The 25,303-nt window shown below is 37.0% G+C and overlaps 1 protein-coding gene across 3 annotated transcripts in view; it reads left to right on the top strand.

Moving 5' to 3' along the window:
• LOC136341689 (nephrin-like) overlaps positions 1-25,303 on the top strand; it is a 218,784-nt gene that overhangs the window by 149,837 nt on the left and 43,644 nt on the right. For all 3 annotated transcript variants that reach the window (XM_066286918.1, XM_066286920.1, XM_066286921.1), the window contains exon 4: positions 17,954-18,067. In XM_066286918.1, coding sequence (XP_066143015.1) covers positions 17,954-18,067 — 114 coding nt within the window. The remainder of the gene's footprint in view (positions 1-17,953; positions 18,068-25,303) is intronic.

Raw genomic sequence — 25,303 nt, 5'->3', positions numbered from 1 at the left:
CGCCACAAGCGACCATTAGGACACATTTAAATCTCTGTAACTTTTTCGTGCCACGGTGTATATTATTTTGGTATTTAAAAACCTTTTTCCCTACCTTTTATACTTAGAAAAGGTATACTTTATTGACGTCGCTAGAAGCAACGGTTTTGGAGAAAAACGCATAATTCTAATGCGCTGCATATTTGCGTTGGCGCTTTTAAGTAAATAACTCAGTTGGCTATATTTTTAATTGACATTTTAACACTTGAATTTGTTTCTCAAATGTCAATTTTTTTATTTAGCCCTCAGTTTTTCTTGTCAGTTTCGCTTCTTGTTCCTGTAAATATCCATAAGTATGGCCAATAAATTCACTTATTCTGAAATGGTGGATATGCTGTTTGTTTATGGACTTTGCCGTTGTAATAGTCAAAAAAGTGTACGAGTTTACAAGGAAAAATATCCTTTCCGTAGAATTCCAAATCGGAAAACTTTTGTTAATATTGAAAGGCTTCTCCGCGAAAATGGCAAGTTTGAACCTGGGCATGCAGATTCTGGACGCGGACGAACAATAAGTACAGTAGAAATGGAAGAAGAGGTTTTGGATGCTGTTCAAAGAAATCCAAAGGCCAGTACACGAGGTGTAGGACTGCAATTGGGAGTTTCGAAATCACTAGTTCATAAAGTTTTTCAAGAACAATTGTTGCACCCCTATCATATTCAAAAAATTCAAGACCTACAATTGCCCGTGGATTCTGCTCAACGTTTAAATTTTTGTCGGTTTATAATCCACAGAAGAATCGAAAATCCAAATTTTAGTAAGAAAATTTTGTTCGCAGATGAAGCTGTTTTTACTAGATACGGTATTTTTAATATGCATAATGAACATGTTTATGCTTATGAAAATCCTCACGAGACAACAGTGACTCATTATCAGCATCGATTTAAAGTAAATGTCTGGGCTGGAATAGTAGATAATTTTATTGTTGGTCCCTTTGTAATGCCAGATACGCTGAATGGTGATAACTACTTGAACTTTTTAGTACAGGCTCTACCTATCTTATTAGAAGATTTGCCTTTAATCCTTCGTCGTGATCTTTGGTTTATGCATGATGGCGCACCTCCTCATTTTACTTTAAATGTAAGGCAACATTTATATGAGGAATACCCACAACGTTGGATTGGAAGAGGAGGTGATGCACCTGTGAATTGGCCTGCTCGATCACCAGACTTGACACCCTGTGATTTTTTTTATGGGGTGCCTTGAAATCAAAAGTTTATGCATCTCCAGTTCATACGCGACAAGAATTGGAGGCAAGAATAATTCATGAAGTGGAATTATTGAAGAATACCCCTGAAATATTGTTTAGAGTACAATGTAATTTCTTAAAAAGGATGAACTTATGCATACAGGAAAATGGTAAACACTTTGAACATTTGTTATGATAGCAGATTAAATGAAAAAAAATTAAACCAACAATTTACATAAGTTAATTTAATTAATTAGTAAGTGCTATTCTCGCTTGTTGTTGTTTCTTTGTTAATTATTATTTTTGTTTTCTATTTAATAATATCTGATTTTGAAAACTTATTGTTATACCTTTACTAATAATTATTTTTGAAAAACTTAATTTTTTTTAACGGAAAATAATTTTAAGGTAATTTGCATGCATCATCAGGCTTAGATGCATTTTTCTTCAAAACCGTTGCTTCTAGCGACGTCAATAAAGTATACCTTTTCTAAGTATAAAAGGTAGGGAAAAAGGTTTTTAAATACTAAAATAATATACACCGTGGCACGAAAAAGTTACAGAGATTTAAATGTGTCCTAATGGTCGCTTGTGGCGCCCCCTAGAAGAAACAACTAAATCGTTAATAAATTTGAATTTCGTATCCTAAAACACCCTCAAATATGAAATTTCGTGAAATTAACTCAAAGAAATCGAAAGATATTAAAGAAAATGTGATTTTTTTTTTCAACTTTAACACCTTGTAGCTCCATAATTATCAACTTTTGGACTGAGGGAAGTTTAGTTAAATCGACTTATTTTCACTCAAACAATCTGCGGTATTATTTTGGCCACGTAATTCGAGGACACCCTGTATATTGCATGAAATCTGGATTATGGAGACGCGTAACTGAATGAGGGTGAAATGAGTTTGAAGAATCAAAAGTGGAAAATAGGTCATATTCAGCTTTTTTATAGTTGCTTAAATTTTCCCTCCCACTTAGGGGAACCATCTGGGTGGGTATCCAGGAATCGTATCATTTCGCACACTTTGGCAACTCCTACATCCAGATTTATAGTGGGAAATTGTTTGCAAACGTAGACCTATGAATAGAACAACAAAAATCTTCTTCGCATACGTTATGGGTTGGTTCGGCCTACCGGAAACCGTGAAACTATTATGATAATTATGTTAGTTGCTCTTTCCTGTAATTCCTGCAAGTCTGAGCTGCTAATGCATCATAAGCATATATCATTATCCTATTTTTTTTGGAAGCAATCCAAGTCACTGACGTACATTATTAAAAACAGAAGACCCCAGTATTGAGCTATCGAGGCGCGAGCGTGTCTCCCACCGTTTTCGAGATATTTTCATTTAAGTCTTTAAAACTAGGGAAAGTAGGTGAACTATGCTAAACATCTGCATCCAAATTTGCATCGTTGATATCAACATATATGGGTGGTTAATGCAGAGACCCAGTATCACACACGTACTAAAACTGAGTCAGAAAGTTCGATAATAATCCTGCCTTCTCATTTACAGTTGTTCAATGGTGTAATCGCATAAACAAACAGATATGGATACAACACACATTTGTGTATCACAGTGGCCAATCAAATAATGCATACATTGTTGAAAACATTATCTATAATTAAATGTTAATATTGATTTCCGGCCCATCTATTATGGCCTGCGTGTAATCCAAATGAGTATTCCGTTTTACACTGTGTAGTATTTATTTTGAATTTATATTTAATTACTCTAATAAAACAAAGGATACTCCACTAATCGGATTTGCTTCTGTAAATTTTATTACCGAATTATTTGGGTGTGCAGTTGTTCGGAATTCGCCCATTATTTCCTGTGATTAATATTCCGAGGTAATTCATGAACAGGAACCCTCACGAACTGGATAACGGAAAATGCCGGTGATCAAAATAAAAGTGCGATCTGAACATGATCCAAACTCAAGAGCAGGGTGAGGGGGTTAAATTTAACACGTAACGTGTATCCATTAGTGGGTTGTTTATTGTTTACGGACAACGCAGGCTCGAATGCTCTCCCCCAAGGGCGGATGCCAACTGCAGATATAATAATTACTGAGGGGTCAAACCAAGAAACCGGAATTGATTTATTTTCTACGTAGATCCGGCAAGACTGAAACCCCGCCGCAGGCAAAACCACAACGTAAGTTTCGGGGCCACCATTTTGGAGTTAGCAACTCGACGGTTTTTCCTGTTTTGCTGTTTTTGCCTTTCTCTTTTACCACCCTTGCCGGCATCCCCTCGCGTAACAAGTCTGGAAGCGGGCTCGGGTTGAATATTGGCAATGATCTGACCGTTTATCCGGCCTCTTAAATTAGACTTTTTCCAGGAACGGCGAGGAGCCTTTGTGGCACCTGGCAGGAGGGGTTAATTTCCTCGTAACGGTTGCCCTCAATCCCGTAAACAAGAACGAGTACGTCTTCATAATAAATTCCTAACAGCTGGAATAAACCTGAAATTAATTCGTTGATTCCCTATTAATTACTTCTGGTAACCAACAAAAGAACAAACATTTTCTCGAAAGGAACTAATTAAAGGGAGCCCAGGTTGCAAGGCACAATACAATGCGGCAATTTTCTCGCTTTCCGCAGACAATATGAACCCGTTATTTTATACCTGATTTAAATTGAATGCCTTTGCTGCGCAAAGAAAATGCGCTTTTTGTTGAATTGATTATTAGGGACGCGAATTTCGAAGACAAATGCAGCCTGTGTTTCGTTGAGGGATCAAATAAAATGTTGAGTCAAACGAAAAAGCTGCATTTTCCTGAAAAATTCGTTGTTTTTCACGGAAAATGACATTTAGCGCAACATCCGGAACACCCCTGGGAAGTTTGCAAAAACTTGTTCGAGTTAAGCTCCCACAGGTGATCTGGGTGCATACCTACAATCAGGAGCTGAACGGGCTCGGGTCAGTCTTGTCTATCCCGTCCCTGTCCATTCATTCACATTTCATTTATGATTGCGGACCTAGAATTTATTTTAATCACATATGAATAAATTACATAAATTTCACTGCCCCTATGAAAGGCCTATCTACTGGATTTTTTACAAATCGAGCCCTTTCCTTGTTTATAAATATACATCAAAATGCCTGCGGTCATATCAGGTTTTTATAAATTTACCATGCCTCGTGCAATCGATTTATTAATTTTATTATTTTAACTAATGATTAACATCAGATTTCTGCTTTCATTATTTAGGTTGCGATGCACTCGTCCAAAAATCATTTCATCATGCGTTAAGTGTGCAGGTTCTGGTTGCGCTATATGAAACTCTTGAATAATCGAAGGACACTTCACAAAATTAATGAAATTATGACAAATTACTATTTTCAAGTCATATTGGGTCGTAAAATTTCAGGTACTGTTAAAGCATTAAAAAGCTTGGCATATTGAATTTGCCTATCGGTATTAACGAGATAGCTCTATGATATACGGCTTTAGATTTAATCGGTACACGCAAATTTTTAGCTAAACGCGTAAAACTTCCATTTGGATAAATTCGGTTTTTAGCCAAAATCGATAGAAAGAGTGGCTCAGTTTTGCAAACACTGTGAAGTCGGCGAACCATTAAATTCAATTTGTTTCAGGTAATTGAAGCAATAAAAATTTATTTCCGTTCTTTGTATATGTTTTATCATTTTATTTCGAAAAATTATGAAGCATGAAGTAAAACAATCTGAGTCATTTCAAGTGGGTTCAAGTTAGTGTTCAATCTTCCATTGTTATCGTTTGCTTCTCCTAGAAAATTAGTAGTCCTTTCCATGCAAGAAAGACAATGTATCAACAGCCAAACCGATACGCTAACAGTAATAATGGAACATGGGACACGTTCGGGAGACCCATTTGGCCAAGTTATTTATTCGGACATTAATATCTGACCGAGCAATACGGGAAATATCGTTTAAAATTACGCAGTTTTCACCAAGTTGTGAATCTGCCCATAAAAGAATGTTTAATAGGGCTTCAAACATACAAAACTCGAAAGTTAAGCTTTCAATGGTGGATTGGTCTGTTGCAGTTGCCGATCGTGCGTCGAGGTTTATATTCCATGCGAACTTCACAAACCTAATAAGAGGAGAATGGAAATATCCGGCATTCGTAGGAAATTACTGAGGAGAATACGTTGAGAGCTTTATTTAAAGAATGGAAAGATATGTACATATGTCTAATCCTGTACCATTTCAGCATTACGAATGTTTCAAAAAAGAACACACTAAAAGGAGATTTTCTTGCAAAAAAAATAACATCGAACTGTCTTGTTTGCAAACTCTAAAAATAAATCAAGACCGACCTGGGAAAAGAGAAACAGTGTTTCACTGTTCACTTTCGCGTGTTCACAATTGAAAAAAGTTCAGCGATTCATCGGAATATTTTAGAAATATAAATTATGCCGACAGCAAGCAAAATATTTACGAATTACATGAGGCGGCTCAGGCATTTAACGATGTCTTTTAGATCCCATTGAAAACTTGCGAACTAACCATCAGCCGCTTAAAAGTTTCAACTGTTGCGCAATACATAGAAATAAAATGTTTTGCTCCTTTTTTAACAGAAATATATTCGGGAGTTTCTAAGGAAAACTCCGATAGGAAAATAAACAAGTATGTTAACAACTTGTGCTCATTAATATACACGCCAGAAGCAAAAAAAGAGCCAAATCAATTCAAGTCGAATTGTCCCTTTCAAATCATCTATAGAAAGCACATGATTAAATCCTTTTTCTCATACGTTTTGATTTTAATTATTTGCTCGGGTTTGCCTCGATATTTCTTGCTTAGTGCTGAAAAGTGCATACGTTATGACTACTTCACAAGCAGCAGACTTTGCTCATTATACACTGACTTTCAAAAAAACCGCAACACCAAGAAGAACGCGTATTTGAAATTTTGGTATGATTTTAGACTTGTAAAGAGAAAAAAATGATAAAAATTTCAACTTCGTATTTTAATGCGATATGAAGTTTTTCTTTACTTTTTTATCTGTGACGATCGTTCTTTTTGCAATTTTTTTTTACAGGCGGATAGCGATAAAGGTATTATTGTTAGTACCATATTGAATGTGTGGTAGTGCAAAATGCCTCGTGTACGCCAAAATGCAGTTTATCGGCAGTTAACTCCCTTTGAAAGGGGAAGAATTGTTGGTATGCATGAGGCAGGTTTACCATTCCGCGAAATTGCACGTGGATTGGATCGAAACGCATCAATAGTGCTAAGAGCTTGGAGAGATTGGTCTAACGAAGGGTCAGTAAATCGTCATCGTGGTAATGGCCGTCCAAGAATGACGAACCGACGCGAAGACCGGCGACTACGTCGTTCAGCGACAGGCGCCCCGTTTGAAACAATTCCGTCTCTTGGTGCTAACTGGGTAGCCACCCTAAATCGAAGGGTCTCCCTTGGTACGATGTATCGCAGAATTCGAAGTTTTGGACTAAATTCATATCGTCCTATGCGTCGGCTTCCATTATCTAGAAACCACGACTGGAGTGGTGTCGTCTGAGAGTGCAATGGGTGGATGAGTGGAGAAGAATCGTGTTCAGTGATAAGAGCCGATTTTGTTTATGGCGATCTCATGGACGGTTACGTGTTAGAAGGCGCAGAGGAGAGCGAATAAATTTGGACTTTTTGGAAAGACGTCATTCTGATTTAATACAAGGTGTCATGGTTTGGGGTGCCATCCAGTATGGTAGTTGGTCTCCTCTTGTTTTCATTTATGATAGATTAAATGCTCAGAGGTACATTAATAGTGTCATAGAACCGGTTCTTGTACCATACATGCACGACCATCCTGGAAGCACATTTCAACAGGATAATGCGCGACCACATGTAGCCAACGATATTTTGAGGTGTTTGGAAGCTGAAAATTTGGATACTTTGCCTTGGCCAGCTCGGTCTCCAGATTTGTCCCCAATAGAGCATGTATGAGATATAATGGGTCGGAGACTTCAACGTTTAGCTCGCCCTCCAGAAACCATAGATGAACTCCGCGAGCAGGTGCAGATTGCCTGGGATACAAAACTACAGGAAGATACTGACAATTTAATTTTAAGCATGCCACGTCGCTTACAACGAATGTATTAATTTAAGAGGAGATACCACCCATTATTAAATTATTATTAAATGTTTTCACTTATTCACAATAATTTTCTTTTGATATTTTGATCGTTTTTGTCTATCACCCGACCCAACGTAATGCCAGAACTTCAAACGTGTACGATGTGTTCTTCTTGGTGTTACGGTTTTTTTGAAAGTCGGTGCAGTTTGATGTTGTTTATCAATTACTCTATTTCTATTTATACTGCCGCCGATCTTTATTTTTAGGCGACTAATTCAATAACCAACAAACTAAACATAACGTCTGAAAGTTCCACAAGAAACGCCAATTTCATAGAAACTATTTCAAGACAGTTAAGCAAAAATACCATTCTGACAAGTCCCATCTCATACATCTTAGTAACAAGTGCTTATAAAAGTAATTGCCGTTGTGCCATCGCGGAACAAATTTAATCCTCGAAAATGTTCCAGGTTATCTAATTACGCAACTTTACCTCCATTTTCCAGCCGGGAAAGATGGTTTAATGTCCTTTTAAAAATCGCCTTTTTCTCGGTGAAAGCCGAATAAAACTTTTGAATTTGTCATATAAATTTCCCTTGCATGCGGCTTGGATTTGAGCACTCATTTGTCGCAAATTTCCACTAAAAGGATAGGAAGTTTAATTGCAAGCGAGGTAAATTTTTTTCAACTACAGACAAAGACACCTCAAACTTTTCACAGAAATCTGAGATTTTCCCATTACTTCCCCTCCAGTTTGGCCCCATTGCAGCAGCGAACTGCATTAAATATTCTACAGACAATGCATTAATTATATTGAACTTTCGAGTAAGAAACTTGTTTAATGTAAGTTTTAGTAAACGTCTGGAGTATATATAAGGCAGCTGGGATTTGTGGGAAGAAACTTGCTTAATCTATTCGCGAAACAATTGTCTTGGGGAACTTTTAATCGGGACTAAACCGGAAATTGGGGAACACTATGTGCTAAACCTGCTTAAAAGAAAAACCTGATACTTGGAGCTTTGACCGGATTTGCACAGCCTACGACGGGTTATAAAATTCCAGGGATTGATGCATTATTTAGCCTTAACAGGTATTTTATGGCCGTGGCATGAGCAGGACCATAAAAACGTCTCCAGCGGTTAAGACCTCCATTGATGCCAGAACTGGAAAAGAAAGTACTGTGCCAATTCGCCAGGCCTGGAAAAACCTAATAGAGGCTCGTTTACCCATCGTTAAAACCTGAATGTGGAGGATCGAACGAAAGCACGCACTGCTCCAGTGATAAATAGATAATATCCTCTATTAGCAAATACAAAGTCCTCGTTATAAAGACCTATCACGAAGAGCGAGCATTTTCTTTCGTGTCGAATTACGACTACGGCAATAATTGCCACTCGCTTATGTAGAAGGTTCTCAAAGGGCAAACGAATTGCGTGAGAACCTTGGGCGGTTTAGTTCTGACTCGGTTCTACTCTAACATGTCGTTAATATAAAATAATTTTTCCAGAGGGGTTCATGTTTGATTGGCAATCGCGTTGTGAGACATGCGATAGTTTAATAAAAGGGGAGAATTGTTTGTAGAGCCATTTGATCTGTAATTGCCTAAATTGGGTGTTAAAGAGTTTAATGCAGTAGTAGAGATGTGGTTAAATGATTGAGTAATAGACGTAAGGGGGATATATGTATAGAATGTCTCAGAAACAATGGAACGCCTTATAAACAAGTTGCTTTTTTCCTCCCACCGGGTGTTTAATTATTTTTTAATTATATAAATTGAGAATAAGCCTCACAATTTTTGCTTTACCAGCGTGAAATTGCTTACAGAGGAGTTTTTGGTTACGACAAATTCATTTTCATGCAAGACTGCGCTCTTGCTCAATACCCTATATATATACGGGAGTTCTTGAATATAAAATTTCCACATTGATTGATTTGGTCCGGATAGTGAACATCTGTGGCCACCGCGAAGTCCCGACATAAACCCATTAGATTTATTTTTTTTAAGTAATTGGTACATAAATTCGTAGCTAACAACAGAGAAGACCTGGGGGTAATATACAAGACGATGTAACTAGAATCAGAAAGCATAACCAAACCCTATTCCAGACGCGACAAAATTTTGGATTAAAACTTTAAAAATGTATTCGTGTGTAGAGAGCTGACATTTCGAACATTTACTTTAGCCCAGTTTTTTGTAATTTTCAAGATGCATTTTCCTACTTGAATCTATTTTTCAAGTTAATTGTATTTTAAAATCATCATAACTAGTTCTGGTTTAATTAAAAATTCATTTTGCTCCTTTTTAAACTGGCATAATAAAGGTATAATAAATTTAAAAATATTCTGAAGCTGTGTCGATTTATTTTTAAACAAAGACAGTGAATGTTTTATGGAAGATATTTATAATGAGGGACAGGAGTTTAAGATTACTTATTACAGCGAGTTCGGTTGCAGTCTTGACGAGCAGATTTTTTTTATTGGGACGTCGAATTTCCTGGAAACTCGTCGAGGATGTGGATTGATTAGGGTGAATTGAAAATATGGGGAACCTACTATTTATCTACACATAATTTCACCTTTTTTATCCTTTCATTTTTTCGTAAACCTCTAAATGTCCAAATTTGTTGTTGCTAAGTTGATTGGAAAAATTAAATAGTAATTAAATGATTGAGGGTTAAGCAGCATAGGTAAGGTGGGTTTAAATCTTAAAAGCCGGTTATCGAGTGAATCAATGCTTTGTATCAGTTTACGAGGCAAACAGAAAGATTTCCGTCTTTTAAAAGATTTTCTTTACGATATCTACATCTGTATTTAACAAAAGTTGCGTCTTTAAGTGCACGATTTCATAGTGCACGTTCTAATTTGAGCTTCTTTTTCTCCTTCTGCACACCCACCGGAAACGCAATGTCTCCACCTTACAGATTTTCCTACACCGCAGGATGCACTGCACTCCGACCATTTTCTCTGAAAACGTGACAAGAATTATTAAATTTAATTAAATTAAAAATACCTTCTCTTCTGTTTGGGTAGTCACAGGAAGGCAAGTGAGGAATTAATACATGGTAAACCCTACGCACGTCTCTGGTTACAGCCTTTTTCTTTAAATAGAAGCTAAATGTGCTATTTGGATTACTGTGTAGGTATGCCGAGTTTCAGTAAACTACCTTACACTATTTTGAAAATACGATGAAAAATATTTCATTTCTATTAATATGCATATTATTTTGCCCCGGAATACAACTAACCGTTTATACCCTGAAGCAAAGATTCATAAAACAAAGGCCTGGTAATTCGGTAACATATGCACTTTATTTTGATTATCGGATATTACTCGGAACCGCACTGGCTTATAAAAAAATTGAAGAATATAACGAAATAAATAGAATGAGGTTATTTGCGTGTGGTTGGCAAGAGAATTCGGAAAAAACTATCCTGGAAAATTCTTGAGACTTTTTGTTTCGGCGGTGGTGGCGACCAAGTTCATAATTTTCAGCCTCCCTCCGCCTACGTACACGCCAATCAGAACTGCCGTAGACCGATTCCCACGGTACGGTGTGCCTGTTTTATACCAAGTTATGGAAACACAAAACCTTAAAAGGTTTTTGCAATCACTATCTAAAACCAGTGATTTTCGTGAGGCCTGGCCAATGTAACAAGGATTTCTCACGCCCTGGGGCCATGTGCGAAATCTGCCTACGGTTCCTTCGCGGTGGCGTCCATACAGCCCTCAAGTCTCATAAACTAGATAAAGTTTGACAACCCACGCATATAACATAGAACAGGTGGGAATTAGCCAAGTCCACCAACATATAGGATTATGAACAATTACCGTTGGTCCTGACACATATATTTAACACCTTATACATATATCGGAAACGACTAATTTTAGCAAATACATTTACGACACAAATTCATGTTAGAAAAGTCCAGAGAATCAGCTCCTTAAATATCGGAACAGCCTTAGGTATCACCCTGTATACAGGGCGTACTACAAAAAAAAAACACCCTTCATATTGGTTTAATGTGTAAGGCATTCATTTTTAGCCACCTTTAACAAGATAAATCCACTTTTCTACATGAGGTACCGCTTAGTTTAGTTTTACCGCAAAAAGAGGGATTTATAACTGAAAGGGTGGAATGTAAGACTTTTTAGAACTGCGAAATTTTTGCATATTTACCCAGTGATCCCACTGCTTTATGTTCTTCTTCGCTCGAACCACTGGTCTAAGCATATTATCAGCGTCATCAACGGAGCGAACATCATCCAAGCTGTCATACCGCACAAGTTCATCCTCATTCGACAGCTTCAGTCCCAACTGACTCTCCCCCTTAAGTTCTACTTCCGATCCTCTTTCTGCCTTTTCAAATTTCTTATGCCCTTCAACAAGTTTACCACATATTAACGTGTTTACGAGGACCAAATACCATATCAAGATCTTTGAAGATGTCATTGACTTTGAAGCAGCGATATTGTCAAATCTGTCTTAACCTTAGTGGGTTTGCATTCACTGCTAAATATTATTTAAACTTCTAGCTTTATTTAAACTACAAGTCCTATCCAATGCCCTATTGGGCTCTAAATCAATTCAAATCCTCTATAAACATGATTTATGGACCAAAGGTTAGAAGCCCAAATGCAAATTCTAAATTTACAGTCTTAGATATACATGACTTAGATCGGTCGTTAACCTCAACGCATAAATTCTGTTTCTAGTGGAAGCTTTTGGAAGAATGTTATCTTATTATCAAGGGGGAAATATTGCATGGAAAATGCGGACCTTTTGTAGCCTTTCAGTGATATTTTACTCTTACAGCGTGCAATAATTCCTGGCTTAAAATAGTTTTAGTAGCGGCAATATGCGAAAATTGACCTGCTCCCGAAGAAGTCTTCAATTTTTAGAAGTCTAATTTGAAAACTTCTCTTACCCAAATTAAATTAGCTTAAATTCTCGTTCTTTAGCTGTTTCAATTTACTCTATGTTTACGAAAACTTGTAGGATTTAATAAGCTCTCGCTTTTAATATGAGAAAAGCTCCTTCTATTAAACTTCCTCCACCTGAAGCTGTGTTTAAACCGGAGCGCTGCTGGTTGTGTAATTCTCGAATGAACCTATGAATGCTTCTTTGTGTATTGCCTGTTGTTGTCCTAATTAGATCGCTAGGAAATATTTATTCTTTAATTTTGACCTATATACACACAATAGGAACGCACAAAACGCGCATATCTCGTAGATGTTTACAGGTTCCTTAAGTGCATAAAGCAAACGACCAGAAAACGTTTCTCGTCACGTTTCCATCGGTGGTAAATTTTATTACCGAACATGAGTTTGCAACCGTTCCTGAAACTACAGAGCAGACACTTTACGATATTCCTTTACACCTAAAAGAGTTCCATATAGGTTTCGAACCCCCGATATCAACACTTTAAAAATATCGACTTCGGCATTTTTATTAACTTCCAACACTTTAGTTTCATTTACCTTTTCCTCGCTCTTTCGCAATTTTCTGGCACGAAAACATGGAGCGATAAAAGTAAAACTTCGACTTACTCTTTAGTAAAAGGGGTTATTGAATTAAAAATTTAGACTATGAAATTTCGTTACGGGTGTGTTGGAAACGAGGGGAAAATTCTGTTAAAAGTGTTAAGTAAAAGAAGGCAGGGATTTGAAAAAGTAATATAGGAGATCTGCATTATGAAAAGAGCTTCGAAATACCGATTTGTTTCCCAACTTTGTTTCTTTCTGCCTTAATTTTATGCCTCCTGTAGCAATATCATTCTTCTAGTCAAAATCCCTATTGTTTTCCCCTTTTCATCCTAGTATCCTAATTCAATGTCTCGCATTTACATGTTGTACTTTATTTCTCCTACTGTCAACATACGACCTTGACAGATTTAAAATTTATAAGGGGAAAATACTATACCAGGCCAGAGCTAGGAAAAAGATTCCAATAAATAATTTGGTTTGACTGGATCAGCCTGCCTTCTATATGTGTTTTGCGATAAATAACTTTCATGGCGCTGCTCCAAATTTTCGTCTGAACCGAGGAAACTGAGCATGGAACGGTGAAATGGTGAAGTCAATATTTATAGTGAAGGACCAGGAATGTTTGTTCTGAGAAACTCGATCTTCACTTACACTCACCTAACAGACTACATGTTTCTTACACGTTATTCAACATCCAAATAAACATATTTCAGAAAACTTGCGAAAAAGTGACACTTCAATATATCAGCAAACATCGAAAATATCACACCTCGCGAGTCGCATATTTTATTTAGACGAGGAATGGCGTCAAACAAATTTTTAGGGAATTGCAAACCCATGTATAGAATATTTCAAGCTTAAATTAGATTTGTCTGCTCGAAAAGGATTGAAGCCCCTTAACGGGCTTTTGACGCAAATCGAGAGTGTCAGATCACCTCATAAGACCACATTTGAGGGACATTTCTCTTCGTATTAGAACGAAATTTTGATCTGTCGTGAAAAAAGTAAATGAAGAAATTAACTATAGAAAAAGATGGCAAAGACTAGTGCTGGTAATTTGACAAGATCGCTAGCAAGTTAGGATAAGCATCTGGCACGATATATTATGTAACAAATGAAGTTTCGTGTCTGAGTTCAGTCACGAATTGTCTGGGTTTAAAAATACGTTTATTGAGCTATCAATTTACCTCTCTGGAAATATGTGCTTTTAAATGCAGTAATAATTTGCTAATAAAATTTATCATATGTAGGGGTAATACGTTATTTTAATGGAGGCTAACTATTACAGATCTTATCAAATTCAAAACATATACGAACCCATTCGGGTCTCCAAAGTTAGCACGATTGCGCATTTGTAGAATGAGTGCTTGAGAGTTAAATGGGCTGCTATTTTGACCGCAAAGCCCCGTAATTTAACTCTGAGAGATAAGATGGGTTTGCATCATTCATGTGGTTACCGAACAACGTGCATACCAGTCGTAAAATCTTTAAATATATGACGTCGTTTCCATTTTGCACAATACTTTGGAGTGCCGGCTTTCTAAGGTTTTACGTTGGTTATATGCGGTGTGAACTTTTGAGAAAGTTGTTTCTCGGTGCCAAATGTCCTCTCCGAAATCAGTTTGCTTGTCCGGTCTGCACTATTTTGTACTTGGAACGTAACAATAAAAGGAAATCTGATTTTGGCAAAGGGCTTTTAGGAGTAAATTTGTTCCGTTTCGTTTGGCTTTTCGGCTGCCAGAGCTTAATGCGTTTCCCTCTGCAGCTGAGTATTGCCACAAATAGAATGATTAGAAAAACACAAGCGCACTCTAGTTTGACACGACGATGCAAACAAAGAGTACTAATTTTACATCGATCAGGGATGCGAGTTTTCAAATAGTTGTCATGATTGTTGCATCGAAATTGTCTGTTCCGGTTTGTCCGAATAAGAATATTGGACATTCGAGGTGTCTCCTCACATAGTGAGTGAGTAAAAGTCGAGACTGGGGCTCTAGATGGATATTGCGGATTTCAATCTCAGTGCGGCAGCGATTTTAAATATTGAATATTCTGGAAATGCAGTGCCTCTAATTTTTCTGCGATTTCAAACACGACTAGCTTTAGTCTCATTAAAAATACACATTTTCGTGCAATACTAGACGAAAGGATTTAAATCGTACTCGTCCCTTTGCAGACAAAGGCAGACCCGAAAAATTATCGTACTGATAAATTCCAATTAAAGGGCGTCATCTAATTAAGTTCAGTGTCTCCCTTGTATAACCTATCAATCGGCACGTTTAAATAATGCCTTGTTTGACAAAGGAAATTCGATAAATGAAGGGGAATGCGTCAAATGAGAAGTTGTTGCATGTGGTCGATATGGCGGTTAGGTGTAATTCGAGCTTCCGCTTGAACGATTCAGCCAAGAGTTCGTCTAATAGTAGCGTTGTCATATCAACGAATTTTCCAACAATGCAAGCCAAAATTGTTTCATTGAATGTGTATATGCATGTTGACGTGATCGCGTTATAATTGGGGTAGTTTTCACCCTACGTCGTTCTCTGTTAATGCTCCCTGTTATTTCTCCTTGACGAACGACACGCAAGGCACGATTTCCTCTTATTCGTCACTCGTTATAGCTCTTTGGTTTAGCAAGTTCAGCACTTTAAGCTAAAAAATCGCTTACTTACTTATTTACACTCGTGTAAAGCTTAAAAGACCACAAGCAAACATACATCAATCTTCCCTCTATTCTGTGGAATAAACTACATCGCAAAGCAGCCACGTGAGATACAAAATTCGCGCATCCTGCCACCACAAAGAGTATAAAGAATCCTGTCGAAACCTCGCAATTCACACTTGCACAATAAATCATCCACAGCCACCCTTCATAGATCCCGCATGTTTAGGTTTTAGCACATATCTGCGGTCCAAAGTAAGAAAAAGAACCAACATTTTAAAGAAAATATAATAAACTGCCTTCGCATCCGGAAAAATGTTTTTCCGAGTCGTTAGCGACGAATTTATGTGATTTGGAAATCAGGTGAACGCTTTTAAATCAGATGTATATTCGGTGAAAAATGCCTCCTTAATGTGTTCCCTATAAATCAATTTTGTTGCCACCGAAAGCTTATCGATAACCGTGAATTTTGTGGAATTAATGAGGCAAAGGCTATTTGGTAGATCCGTTATTTATTCAATTATTTTTCCTTATAAATATAAGCGGTATTAAATGGATCGAAATTAGTCGATCAAATACTAATAGAATCACGTTAATGAGTGATTAAAATCTTCTAACGAATACATTTTCGAAGACGACCGTTGCTCTTGCTCCTGCATTCTGCAGTTCGTCGTCATGCAAACCCATTGATTTTTTCCTACCTGAACAAACCAGCATTGATGCAGCTTTGTCAGCTTCCGTCAGCTAGTTCATATTGTTGTGGGCTATAGGGCACAGTCGGTTCCAGTCTAATACCACGATCCTTGAGAATATCCTTCAAGCGACCATTTACACTATTATCCAACATTCCGTCTCGCCCCGTGGTTTAGGCAGTTTGTCCCTGCATCAGATGTAGGAAAATAACTGATTAAACATGCTGGAAAACTTTTATTAATACCAAAGTTCATACCAGGTGATATAAAATTTACGATCCGTAAGAAAGGGCTAGTAGTGGCTACTGGGACCTACACTGCGTAGCAGAAATGTGGACCGATTCAAATCTTTCTCCCGTGAATACTTCCAAATATAAGATTTTGTTCAGCCAATCATAGCAGAGGAAGTATTTTTATAAAGATTTAAGGCAAGTTGGATTAAATTTTGCATTAACATTACGAATCTGTGATAGAGTTTTGTACAGGCCGTTTAGAGATCCCTGAAGGGGGCATTTTTCGGCAAGATTGTATCGATGGAGTGATTAGATTAAGAAATTATATGTCCATTACTTCGAAAAACTTCTGTTTTTTGGCGACTAGAAACTTAAACAAATTACTTTCAACTCAGAACCCGGATCTTAAAGTTTCCACGAAAAAGAGATTCTCGTACAACCCTCTTCCGAGTCATAAATTTTACGGACCCGGTATACTTTTTCGTCTTTTAATACACAAAATAGTAAAAAGAAATTAATCTGCAGCTTATTTAACGTTCTAAAACACTTAAATATTTTTAAGCCCTAACTGAAACGGTCGGTTTAGAAGCCATATTTCTGCATCGCGAAGCATTTTAGTTTCAGAAAACACTTTCGGGAAATTGTGTCTCGTTTCAGCCAAGTATGAAAGTTCGCGCATTTTCTCAGTTTAAAGTTTTAGTCGAAAACAGGTCGTTCTTCAGCTTGAGCAAGTATTAATAAAGTTAAATGGTCCGTGAAAAATAAATTCGCGTCCCTAATTGGCTAATCGTCTGAGTGATTTTAAAATAATTTTGGTACTAAAGCGCCCAATTTAACGTCGAAGACGTTCGGAAAATATTAATTGGAACAGATTCGTAAGAGGTTTAAATATCAACAGTGCTCGTTTAATGCCTGTTATCCGAAGAGAAATTTTTATTAGATAAATATCCCCACTGTGAGCCATATTTTTGCGCTATCATTATAAATGTTCTTAAACACTTTACCATTATTTTTAGCCTCCCCTGCTATCATCGTTTACGCTCTCCAGGTCAACAAACCCCAAAATTAAATAACCACCATAACAAATTAACCCAGCAAAACACCCCCATTGAAAACAAAACGTTCCGCGCACCACACGAAATTAAAAACCTGTTCCATGCATAGAAAATCATCCCTTCATCTGGCTAAATAGCCCGAAAACACGTCGTTTCACGTTGCGGGGAACAATAACAATGGCCTCATACTCGAAAAAATATGCATAATATTTTGCGGAGCCCTCGTTTTAAATACAGCTCTGCCTTCCGGGCCCTAAAAACCCTTTTTGCCACGTGAATTATAAAACAGGACTGGCTTAGGTCGTAAACCTCATGCCGTTGCCCGGGGGCGTTTCTTATACATAAGTGTAGTTTTACAGGCAATAGAACGTTATTAAAACCATACAAGAGTACGTGACTTCATGATAAATGGGGGATTATTTCCTGAAATATTACAATTGTGCACCCATAAAAGGGCTTATTGAATTCGCTGATTTACGTCCTTAAACATTTTTTTGTAACATTGCGCCTTTATGTTTCAGTTCCTCCGGCTAAAGTGGTGATTTCGAACGAAGAAACTGGGGCTCCGCTCTCGTCTGTTGCGGGACCCTTCCCTGAAGGAGCGTCCTTCACCCTTAGATGCGACGTGTACGGAGGTAAGATTGACACTCTAAATTAATGATCAGAAATACAAATTCTGAAATAAATGGCTGCCTCGAAAGGGCTCCTAATGGAAATTCGTTATTGACACCTCCATAATTGCAAGGCGTACGTTCTTGTGTTAAGCCCCAATCGATGTCTACTGTTATTCTGTGTTTTACTTGATGGATTAGGTGTGTTTTTTCGAGTTCTGAAATCAAAGATCATGTTTGAGGTGAAGTCTCATTGAGATCAAATCATGACAAAAAAGGAAACCTGGAAACGTACGTATTAGACTCAGTTCCAACACGATTAAAGTACCTTTAGAACCATCATGGTAATTGTCTCCCATCGCTTAAAATAGGTGAAATTATGTTATCTGTTGCTAGAAATGAGATATGAGACTTAAAGTTTTCATGATTGAAAACTTCTCACGAATGCTTCTTGCTGTCTAGTGATATTACTTTGTAACTTTGTACTTTCTTAAAATCAAAAATATCAAATCGTGGCTCTAAACATGACATAAACTAATTTCAAATAAAAACAAAAAAAAATATTTAACACATTTTAACAGACATTATCGTATGTATTACATGTATTAACATATTTTGTTGCTGCCATGTGTCATGGTGAATTTCAAATTGAGAAAGAACGAAGATATGGAGTCGATTGAGGTATGCAGGCGGGAGGTAGTACAGCTATGGCTCCGGCCGGTATACATTTGGGCGGACGAACTGACATCATTTTGGTGGAGAACTTTTTAAACCCTGGCCAGTACTTCAGATTGATTCTAGGGCCCGTTGTTATTTCACAACCTCCAAAAGTTGGCGAAACCTTAATTCTAAAACTCAATAGTGCCGGGCTACATACTGCCAGAGCGATAAGAATTTTTCTTGAAGAGAATCAAATCAACATTCTACCTTGGCCGGCACAATCACCCGATCTCAATCCCATCGAGCACATATGGGACATGCTCCAACGAAGAGTTTTATGGAACAATGATCACGTTGAGAATGCCCATCAACTGTTTGAATACTTATGTGAAGCATAGAGAGCTATCCCTGAAGATTTATTGGATGATTTCATTTTAAGTATGCCCAGCAGGTGCCAAACGGTAGTGAATGCTGGAGAGGCATACAGAAGATATTAATTTTAACTACTTACGTTTTTTTACGGTTTGAATTATTTTTATATGAAAGATGCTTTTCTTTCATTTCACCCTGTATTTCTTTGGGGCACTAATAAATTTTACGTTTTATTGTTCCAATAAATAAATAAATAAACAGCCTTCATTAATATATTAAAAATAAATAGTTTCATTATTGTTAGTTATTTTTTTTTATATATTTAATATCACCAGACATTTCTGATATGTGTATTTTTTACACTTTTTTCTTTTGAAAAATCGCACAAAAGTAACGAATTATACTGCCGTTCAACGTCCAACCTATAATTTTTTCGAGTCACTTTCAAACATATAACATTATTTGACCTCAAAAGATCCACACGATGACTAACCAATCATTTCGCTACAGACCAAACCCTCCATAGTTTATTCATGGGTCCACACATCAATACTGCGGCCAAGGAACTCAAATGTCTTACTCATAATTCCGGAGTAAATTGAAGAAATAATTGAAATTTACAGGTGTGCGAAGGAATCTAGTCAATCCAAGAGAACTCCAAGTTGAGTTACTTAACAATAATACAGAAATAGAAATGACAGACTCTGAAATCTGCCCTCTAGTTGATTTGAAATAGGCAATTTAAAAATCAATAACTTCAGCTTCAAGTCATATAAGAGTTAATTAAGAAAACGTAATTCTCAAGAAAAATACGAAAAGTCTGGAGAATTTCTGAGACCCTTCGTCTTACTGTATGACACAATACCGGAGATAATTGGAAAACCACCGGGCACAAAGGAAAACGATTAAGACATTTAATTAGCCGGACGTTTGGTAAGGAATTGTCTGTATTTTTTAGAAGACAAGTTGGAAGACATAGATAGGGCACACTGCTTATTTTGTTTACACCAACCATTTGTATACGTCAATCAAAATGATGCTTTTCGGAATTGGATTACCTTTGTTGGAGATTTTTAAAGCGGGAAATTCCATTTTATCCACATGCCCCTTACCTCGAATTATTATTATTGATAGAGATAATTTCAAACGTCAGACCCAACTAAAAGCTCGATTGCTCCAGCAGTTTTCCAATTATCTAAGATATTGTTCTAATAAAGCAAAGAGCTCCTGCCAAGATATTAAATCTTACATCTGCCAAGGTATTTCGGGCTGAGAGTTTTTATTCCTTCACTTGAAAAATTCCCACCAATAATTTAGTGTTCTATCTTTTGGCAGAGGATGAAACAGCCATAGATTGTTCGAACTGATAAAACAGCTAATAATTTTGAAAGTTCCATTACCAATTTAGCCAATATTAAGCAGTTTTTGAATTGATCAGGAGATTTGTGGCCTCGATACTTAGACGCCATTGGCACGTCTTTGAGTCTTAGCTTTTGAACTAGTTAAATGGTCTTTTACAATTAGACTTTGCTTGGACCTATTTGAATGAATCCTCCTGTGTTCCGTGAAGATATTAAGTCCGGAAATAAATTGGATAAAATTGCTGACCTACTTCTAGAGTGGCTTAAAGATCCACTCTGTATCGACGAGGCGTCGTTTCCTCGCTTGAAATTTTTAATACAACGCTTCCACGACTAATGAACCGGGAAAATGAGTTTTTCTCTCCAGGAACAAATTACTTGTTTACTGGAAACTTCGATGCAAAATACCAGAGACAACAAAAATCCACCCAAACGCAATCTCTAAGTTTTCCTGGATTTAAAAACTCGCGTTATAGGTATCGATCGTTTGTCTAGAGAATTCCAAAAAAAGAAACAAATCCTGAGAAATCGCTTTCTCCAGTAGGTAATCCCAACAACAATTCGTTCATATAGAGAAAATATGTGGTATATTGATGTGATAACAATGGTATTTGGTGTTTACAAATAACCTATAACTGTTTCCCGACTTGGGATAAAATTCACTTGGGCATTCGATTCCGGAATTCAATTTTATTTTCTTTTGTGCCACCGGGTCCGGCAGCTTAGAGATTGCCGATCCCGGTTCTATTACGAAGCCGGGATAAAAGAACGTAAATTGTGGACACGTACGAGTCAATGCAATTTGTTGCAAATGGCATACACCCAGTTGCCTTGAAAGACTTTGTGTCTTTAACTTCATTTATTTATAATATATGAAAAGTTCCAGGTCCAGAGTATTTGTCAACGGTGTCATTTGCTTTTCAATTCCGCACTACCATAAACGAATAGATCCAACTAAAAGAGTTGCTTGATCTTGAAACGGAGAGATGAGGTGATGAGAATTTTCGCTATACAACGTTACTGGTAATTCGACGTATTGCTTTGGGAAGGTGATAGGGCAAGGGGTAAGGAGTAAATTGAACAATATATACATATTCCAAACCTCACTAGATTTTCAGTTATTTCAATTTTTTTTTCGGGGTCTTAATAAATTCAGAATGATTTTTCCTCTAAAAAATCCTGTATGAATTTTTTTACTTTTACTACTCGATCACTTGTGTCATGTTAGGATCTTCCGTATGAAACAAAATATGTCCGGGAACATTGCCATTACCAGGTCTATCGGTATGAAATGAGCGCTATTTTGTGAAAATAAAACACCAATTTTAACAAGGAAAGAAAAAAAATTATTCAAAATATTGATCATTGCTTTCTACACATTTTGACCACCTTTCTGGCAATTTATGGATACCACGCCAATAGAAATGTGCCTCTTTGGCATCAAACCAATTAGACACCCAATTTTCTACTTCTTCGTAGGAATCGAAGTGCTGCTCAGCCAATGCGTGTCCCATAGATGAAAACAAATGGTTGTCCGAAGGAGCCAAGTCTGGTGAATACGGCGGATGGGGTAGCAACGCCCAGCCAACTGTTTTAATGGTATCCTGAACCGGTGTTGCTTTGTGTGCAGGTGCGTTATCATGGAGCAAAGTTACTTTCCGTGTCTTCTGGCCCATTCTGATCGTTTTTCGATCAATGCATGGTTTAAATTAATCAATTGTTGTCGGTAGCGAACAGCATTAACGATTTCACCAGGTTTTAAAAGCTCATGGTGCACCACACGTTTCTGATCCCACCAAACACACAGCATTGCCTTCTTACCGAATTCATCAGGTTTTGTAGTCGATGTTGATGGTTGTCCCCAATCAACCCATGTTTTTTCCGTTTAGGATTTTGAAAATAAATCCATTTTTCATCTCCAGTAACAATTCGATGCAAAACTGATTTTCTTTCGTGCCTTGGAAGCAAAATTTCACAGGTGTTTTTTCATTTCTCCGTCTATCTTTCATTCAATTCATGCGGCACCCATTTTCCACACTTTTGGATCTTTCCCATAGCTTTTAAACGATCAGAAATTGTTTGTTGTGGAACATTTAACATTTCTGCCATTTGCTTTTGACTTAAAGTGTCATCTTCATCCAATATTGATTGCAATTCGGCGTCTTCAAACTTTTTTGGTGGTCTGCCACGTTCTTCATTTTGCACGTCAAAATTGTTATTTCTGAATCGTCGAAACCATCTTTTGCACGTTGTTTCTGATAAAGCATAATCACCATATGCCTCGACAAGCATTCGATGCGATTCTGCAGCACTTTTCTTCAAATGAAGGCAAAAAATTAATGCTTTCCACAAATCATCATTTTGTGGTACAAAATTCGGCATTTTTGGCACAATGAAATAATATATTGTTGTTTGTTCAAGGACTTGATTTGTACTAAATATGTTCGTCTGTTTGCATACCAACCAAGCAAACAAAAAAAAAATGGTTTGTTTACAACAAATGCCCTATATCGAGACATTTATATCCTGACGGTCACTTCATACCAGTATACCTGATATATGAATTGAGTTATTACTTAAATTCAAGTTAAATTGTTCATCTAAAGCATTTCGACTATTTTTTTTTGGAACCGCAAATGATTTGTTGAACACGTAATACGTCATTGGAGAGCAGTTGAAATAAGAACGTTTTTTACCGCCATTTGTTCGTATGTTACCTTGAGCATTTTTTGAAAATTGCTCAGAAGAAGCTAAGACAGATGATCTTCAAAAACTATTTTATGAAAGTTTTTACTCAAAATCTCCGCATGAAACCAATGTTTCCAGACATGTGAATTCCATATTGAAGATAATAATGTTAGACAAGTGGTCGATTAGCGAAAGACAAAAATCCAAAATGTATTTCTTGAGAACCCACTCTGAAATCATTGAGATCCCGAGTTAAAAAAAAATCAAATAACTCAAAATGTCGTGAGTTTTGAAATGTGCATATATGGGTTCAATTTACTCCTTGCCTCATGGTCTATCACCTCTGCAAAGAAATACGCCGCATTACCAGCCACCCTGAATATGCACCTCAAACTTGGTGAGGAAGAATTTTTTTGCACGATCATAAAAACATATCTTGTACATATCTACCGCATATTTTCGGGTACGGAGGTCAGCCAGTACTTTAACTGACTGTTCATTTCAAAAACCCTTACTCCATAAGTTTTAACGAGCGTTCCTCATATCTTGAATAGAGTCTCTAAAGAGTTCCTTTTGCCACAAATTCGAAGCGAGTTCTTGGGCTGCAAAATTGCTAAATGAGGTTTATGGACCACAAAACTCATAAACACCCGGCTATGTTATCTTGAAAACATATCAAAGTGACATGACCCTTAACTGACGTATAAAATTCATTTCCGGGCGCAAAACTATTGACTCAGTGAGAATAATTTCAGAAATCGGTGGTTCCTTTATCGAATGGAGCAAAAAAGTATAATTAAATATCCGGCGAGATCCGGGGACGTTAAAAATTTTCCAATTATCGAGGATATTGTCTCGCGAAATTTAAGACTTGCTTAAGGACATTAAGTTTTTTTCCGACATATTTTCTTAATTAAGTCAGCTTAAAAAGCGGCTATGAAATCTTTGTGATTCAGAGGCGACTGATAATTACGTGTTTTTCACGGCATCCAAGGCACTAAGTAATTAGAAGGTGGCCTAGAAAAAAAATATCTTATAACTGAAAAGGCTTTAGGTCGCATTTTAGGTCAGTTTTGAATGGCTCTGATAGGAGTTGTTGGACCGAGCTCGTCTGTTCTGAACCTATTCAAAATTTATGTAAATAGACTTGAGTAATTGACAGGTTCGTCCATGCCCTTTCGGTTTTTGTGCATAATTAATTTGCATATGTTTGGGTTTAGCCTAGACCCTTAATTAACCACCCTTCAAGTAGCCTCGGCCATTTCCTAAATTCATAAATTCATGACTGGTCGTGTTTAAATTTAGTCAAGACCATAATTTTACACACCTTTTTTTTATTTAGGCAGCCTAGAAAAATATCTAATTGTGTTTTTTATGCTTATAGTCCGTCTTATTAATATAAAATATCCATGTAAACAAATCAAACGAGTGATCACTAGCTCGGTGGGCGCTGATTGGTCGGTTGTGTCATCTGACCGACCGGCACTCTACATGTGCGACAACGTTTCACAGGGTGAAACTTGTTTCGTTTCGAATGGAAAGTGTTTACTGCAAACATTAGAAGGTGGACAGTAATTTACCTGCTAATACCTGTTTAGTGCACTAGACTTTAGTTTTAGTAATCGTTGAGAAATATAATTTATCAAAAGAGCTTGTTTTAAAAGACTTTTTCAAGGTAACAGTGCCCTGACTCCGGTCCTGTCCAATACTCTTATCTTGAGGGGATCACGTGTATGCGACAGCCATTGTTTACTGGGATATGCTATTTTCGCTATAGAAGGTGTTAGTGAAATAAGTTTCACAAATTTAAAAAATGATTAAGAACATAATTTTATACAAAGAGGTTCCTTATAGCGGGCATCAAAAACACGATAGTTTAAAAAGAAAATTTTAAGTTGGTACCCGAAAAGTTATAAGTTCCAAATTTGAATAAAATATTGGAAAAACCTACTTGACAGATATTGATAGTTTAACGTGAAACAAAAAAAAGTTAAAATTATTCATCATTAACATTGCTAAAACCAATTAAAAACTTAATGAAAACTAATAATACGACTCACACGGTGAGAGCAACGCCGCAATGAACCCTGGTAACCTGGCCCTCTAAAGGGTCCCCTAAATTAACTTTACGGATGAAGCGATTAAGCATCGGATGCGCTGTGAACAGGTGGGCTTATTT

Source organism: Euwallacea fornicatus, chromosome 10 (genome assembly GCF_040115645.1).
Source record: "Euwallacea fornicatus isolate EFF26 chromosome 10, ASM4011564v1, whole genome shotgun sequence".
In the NCBI taxonomy this organism is placed as follows: Eukaryota; Metazoa; Arthropoda; class Insecta; order Coleoptera; family Curculionidae; genus Euwallacea; species Euwallacea fornicatus.
This window is presented reverse-complemented; position numbering and strand designations above follow the sequence as displayed.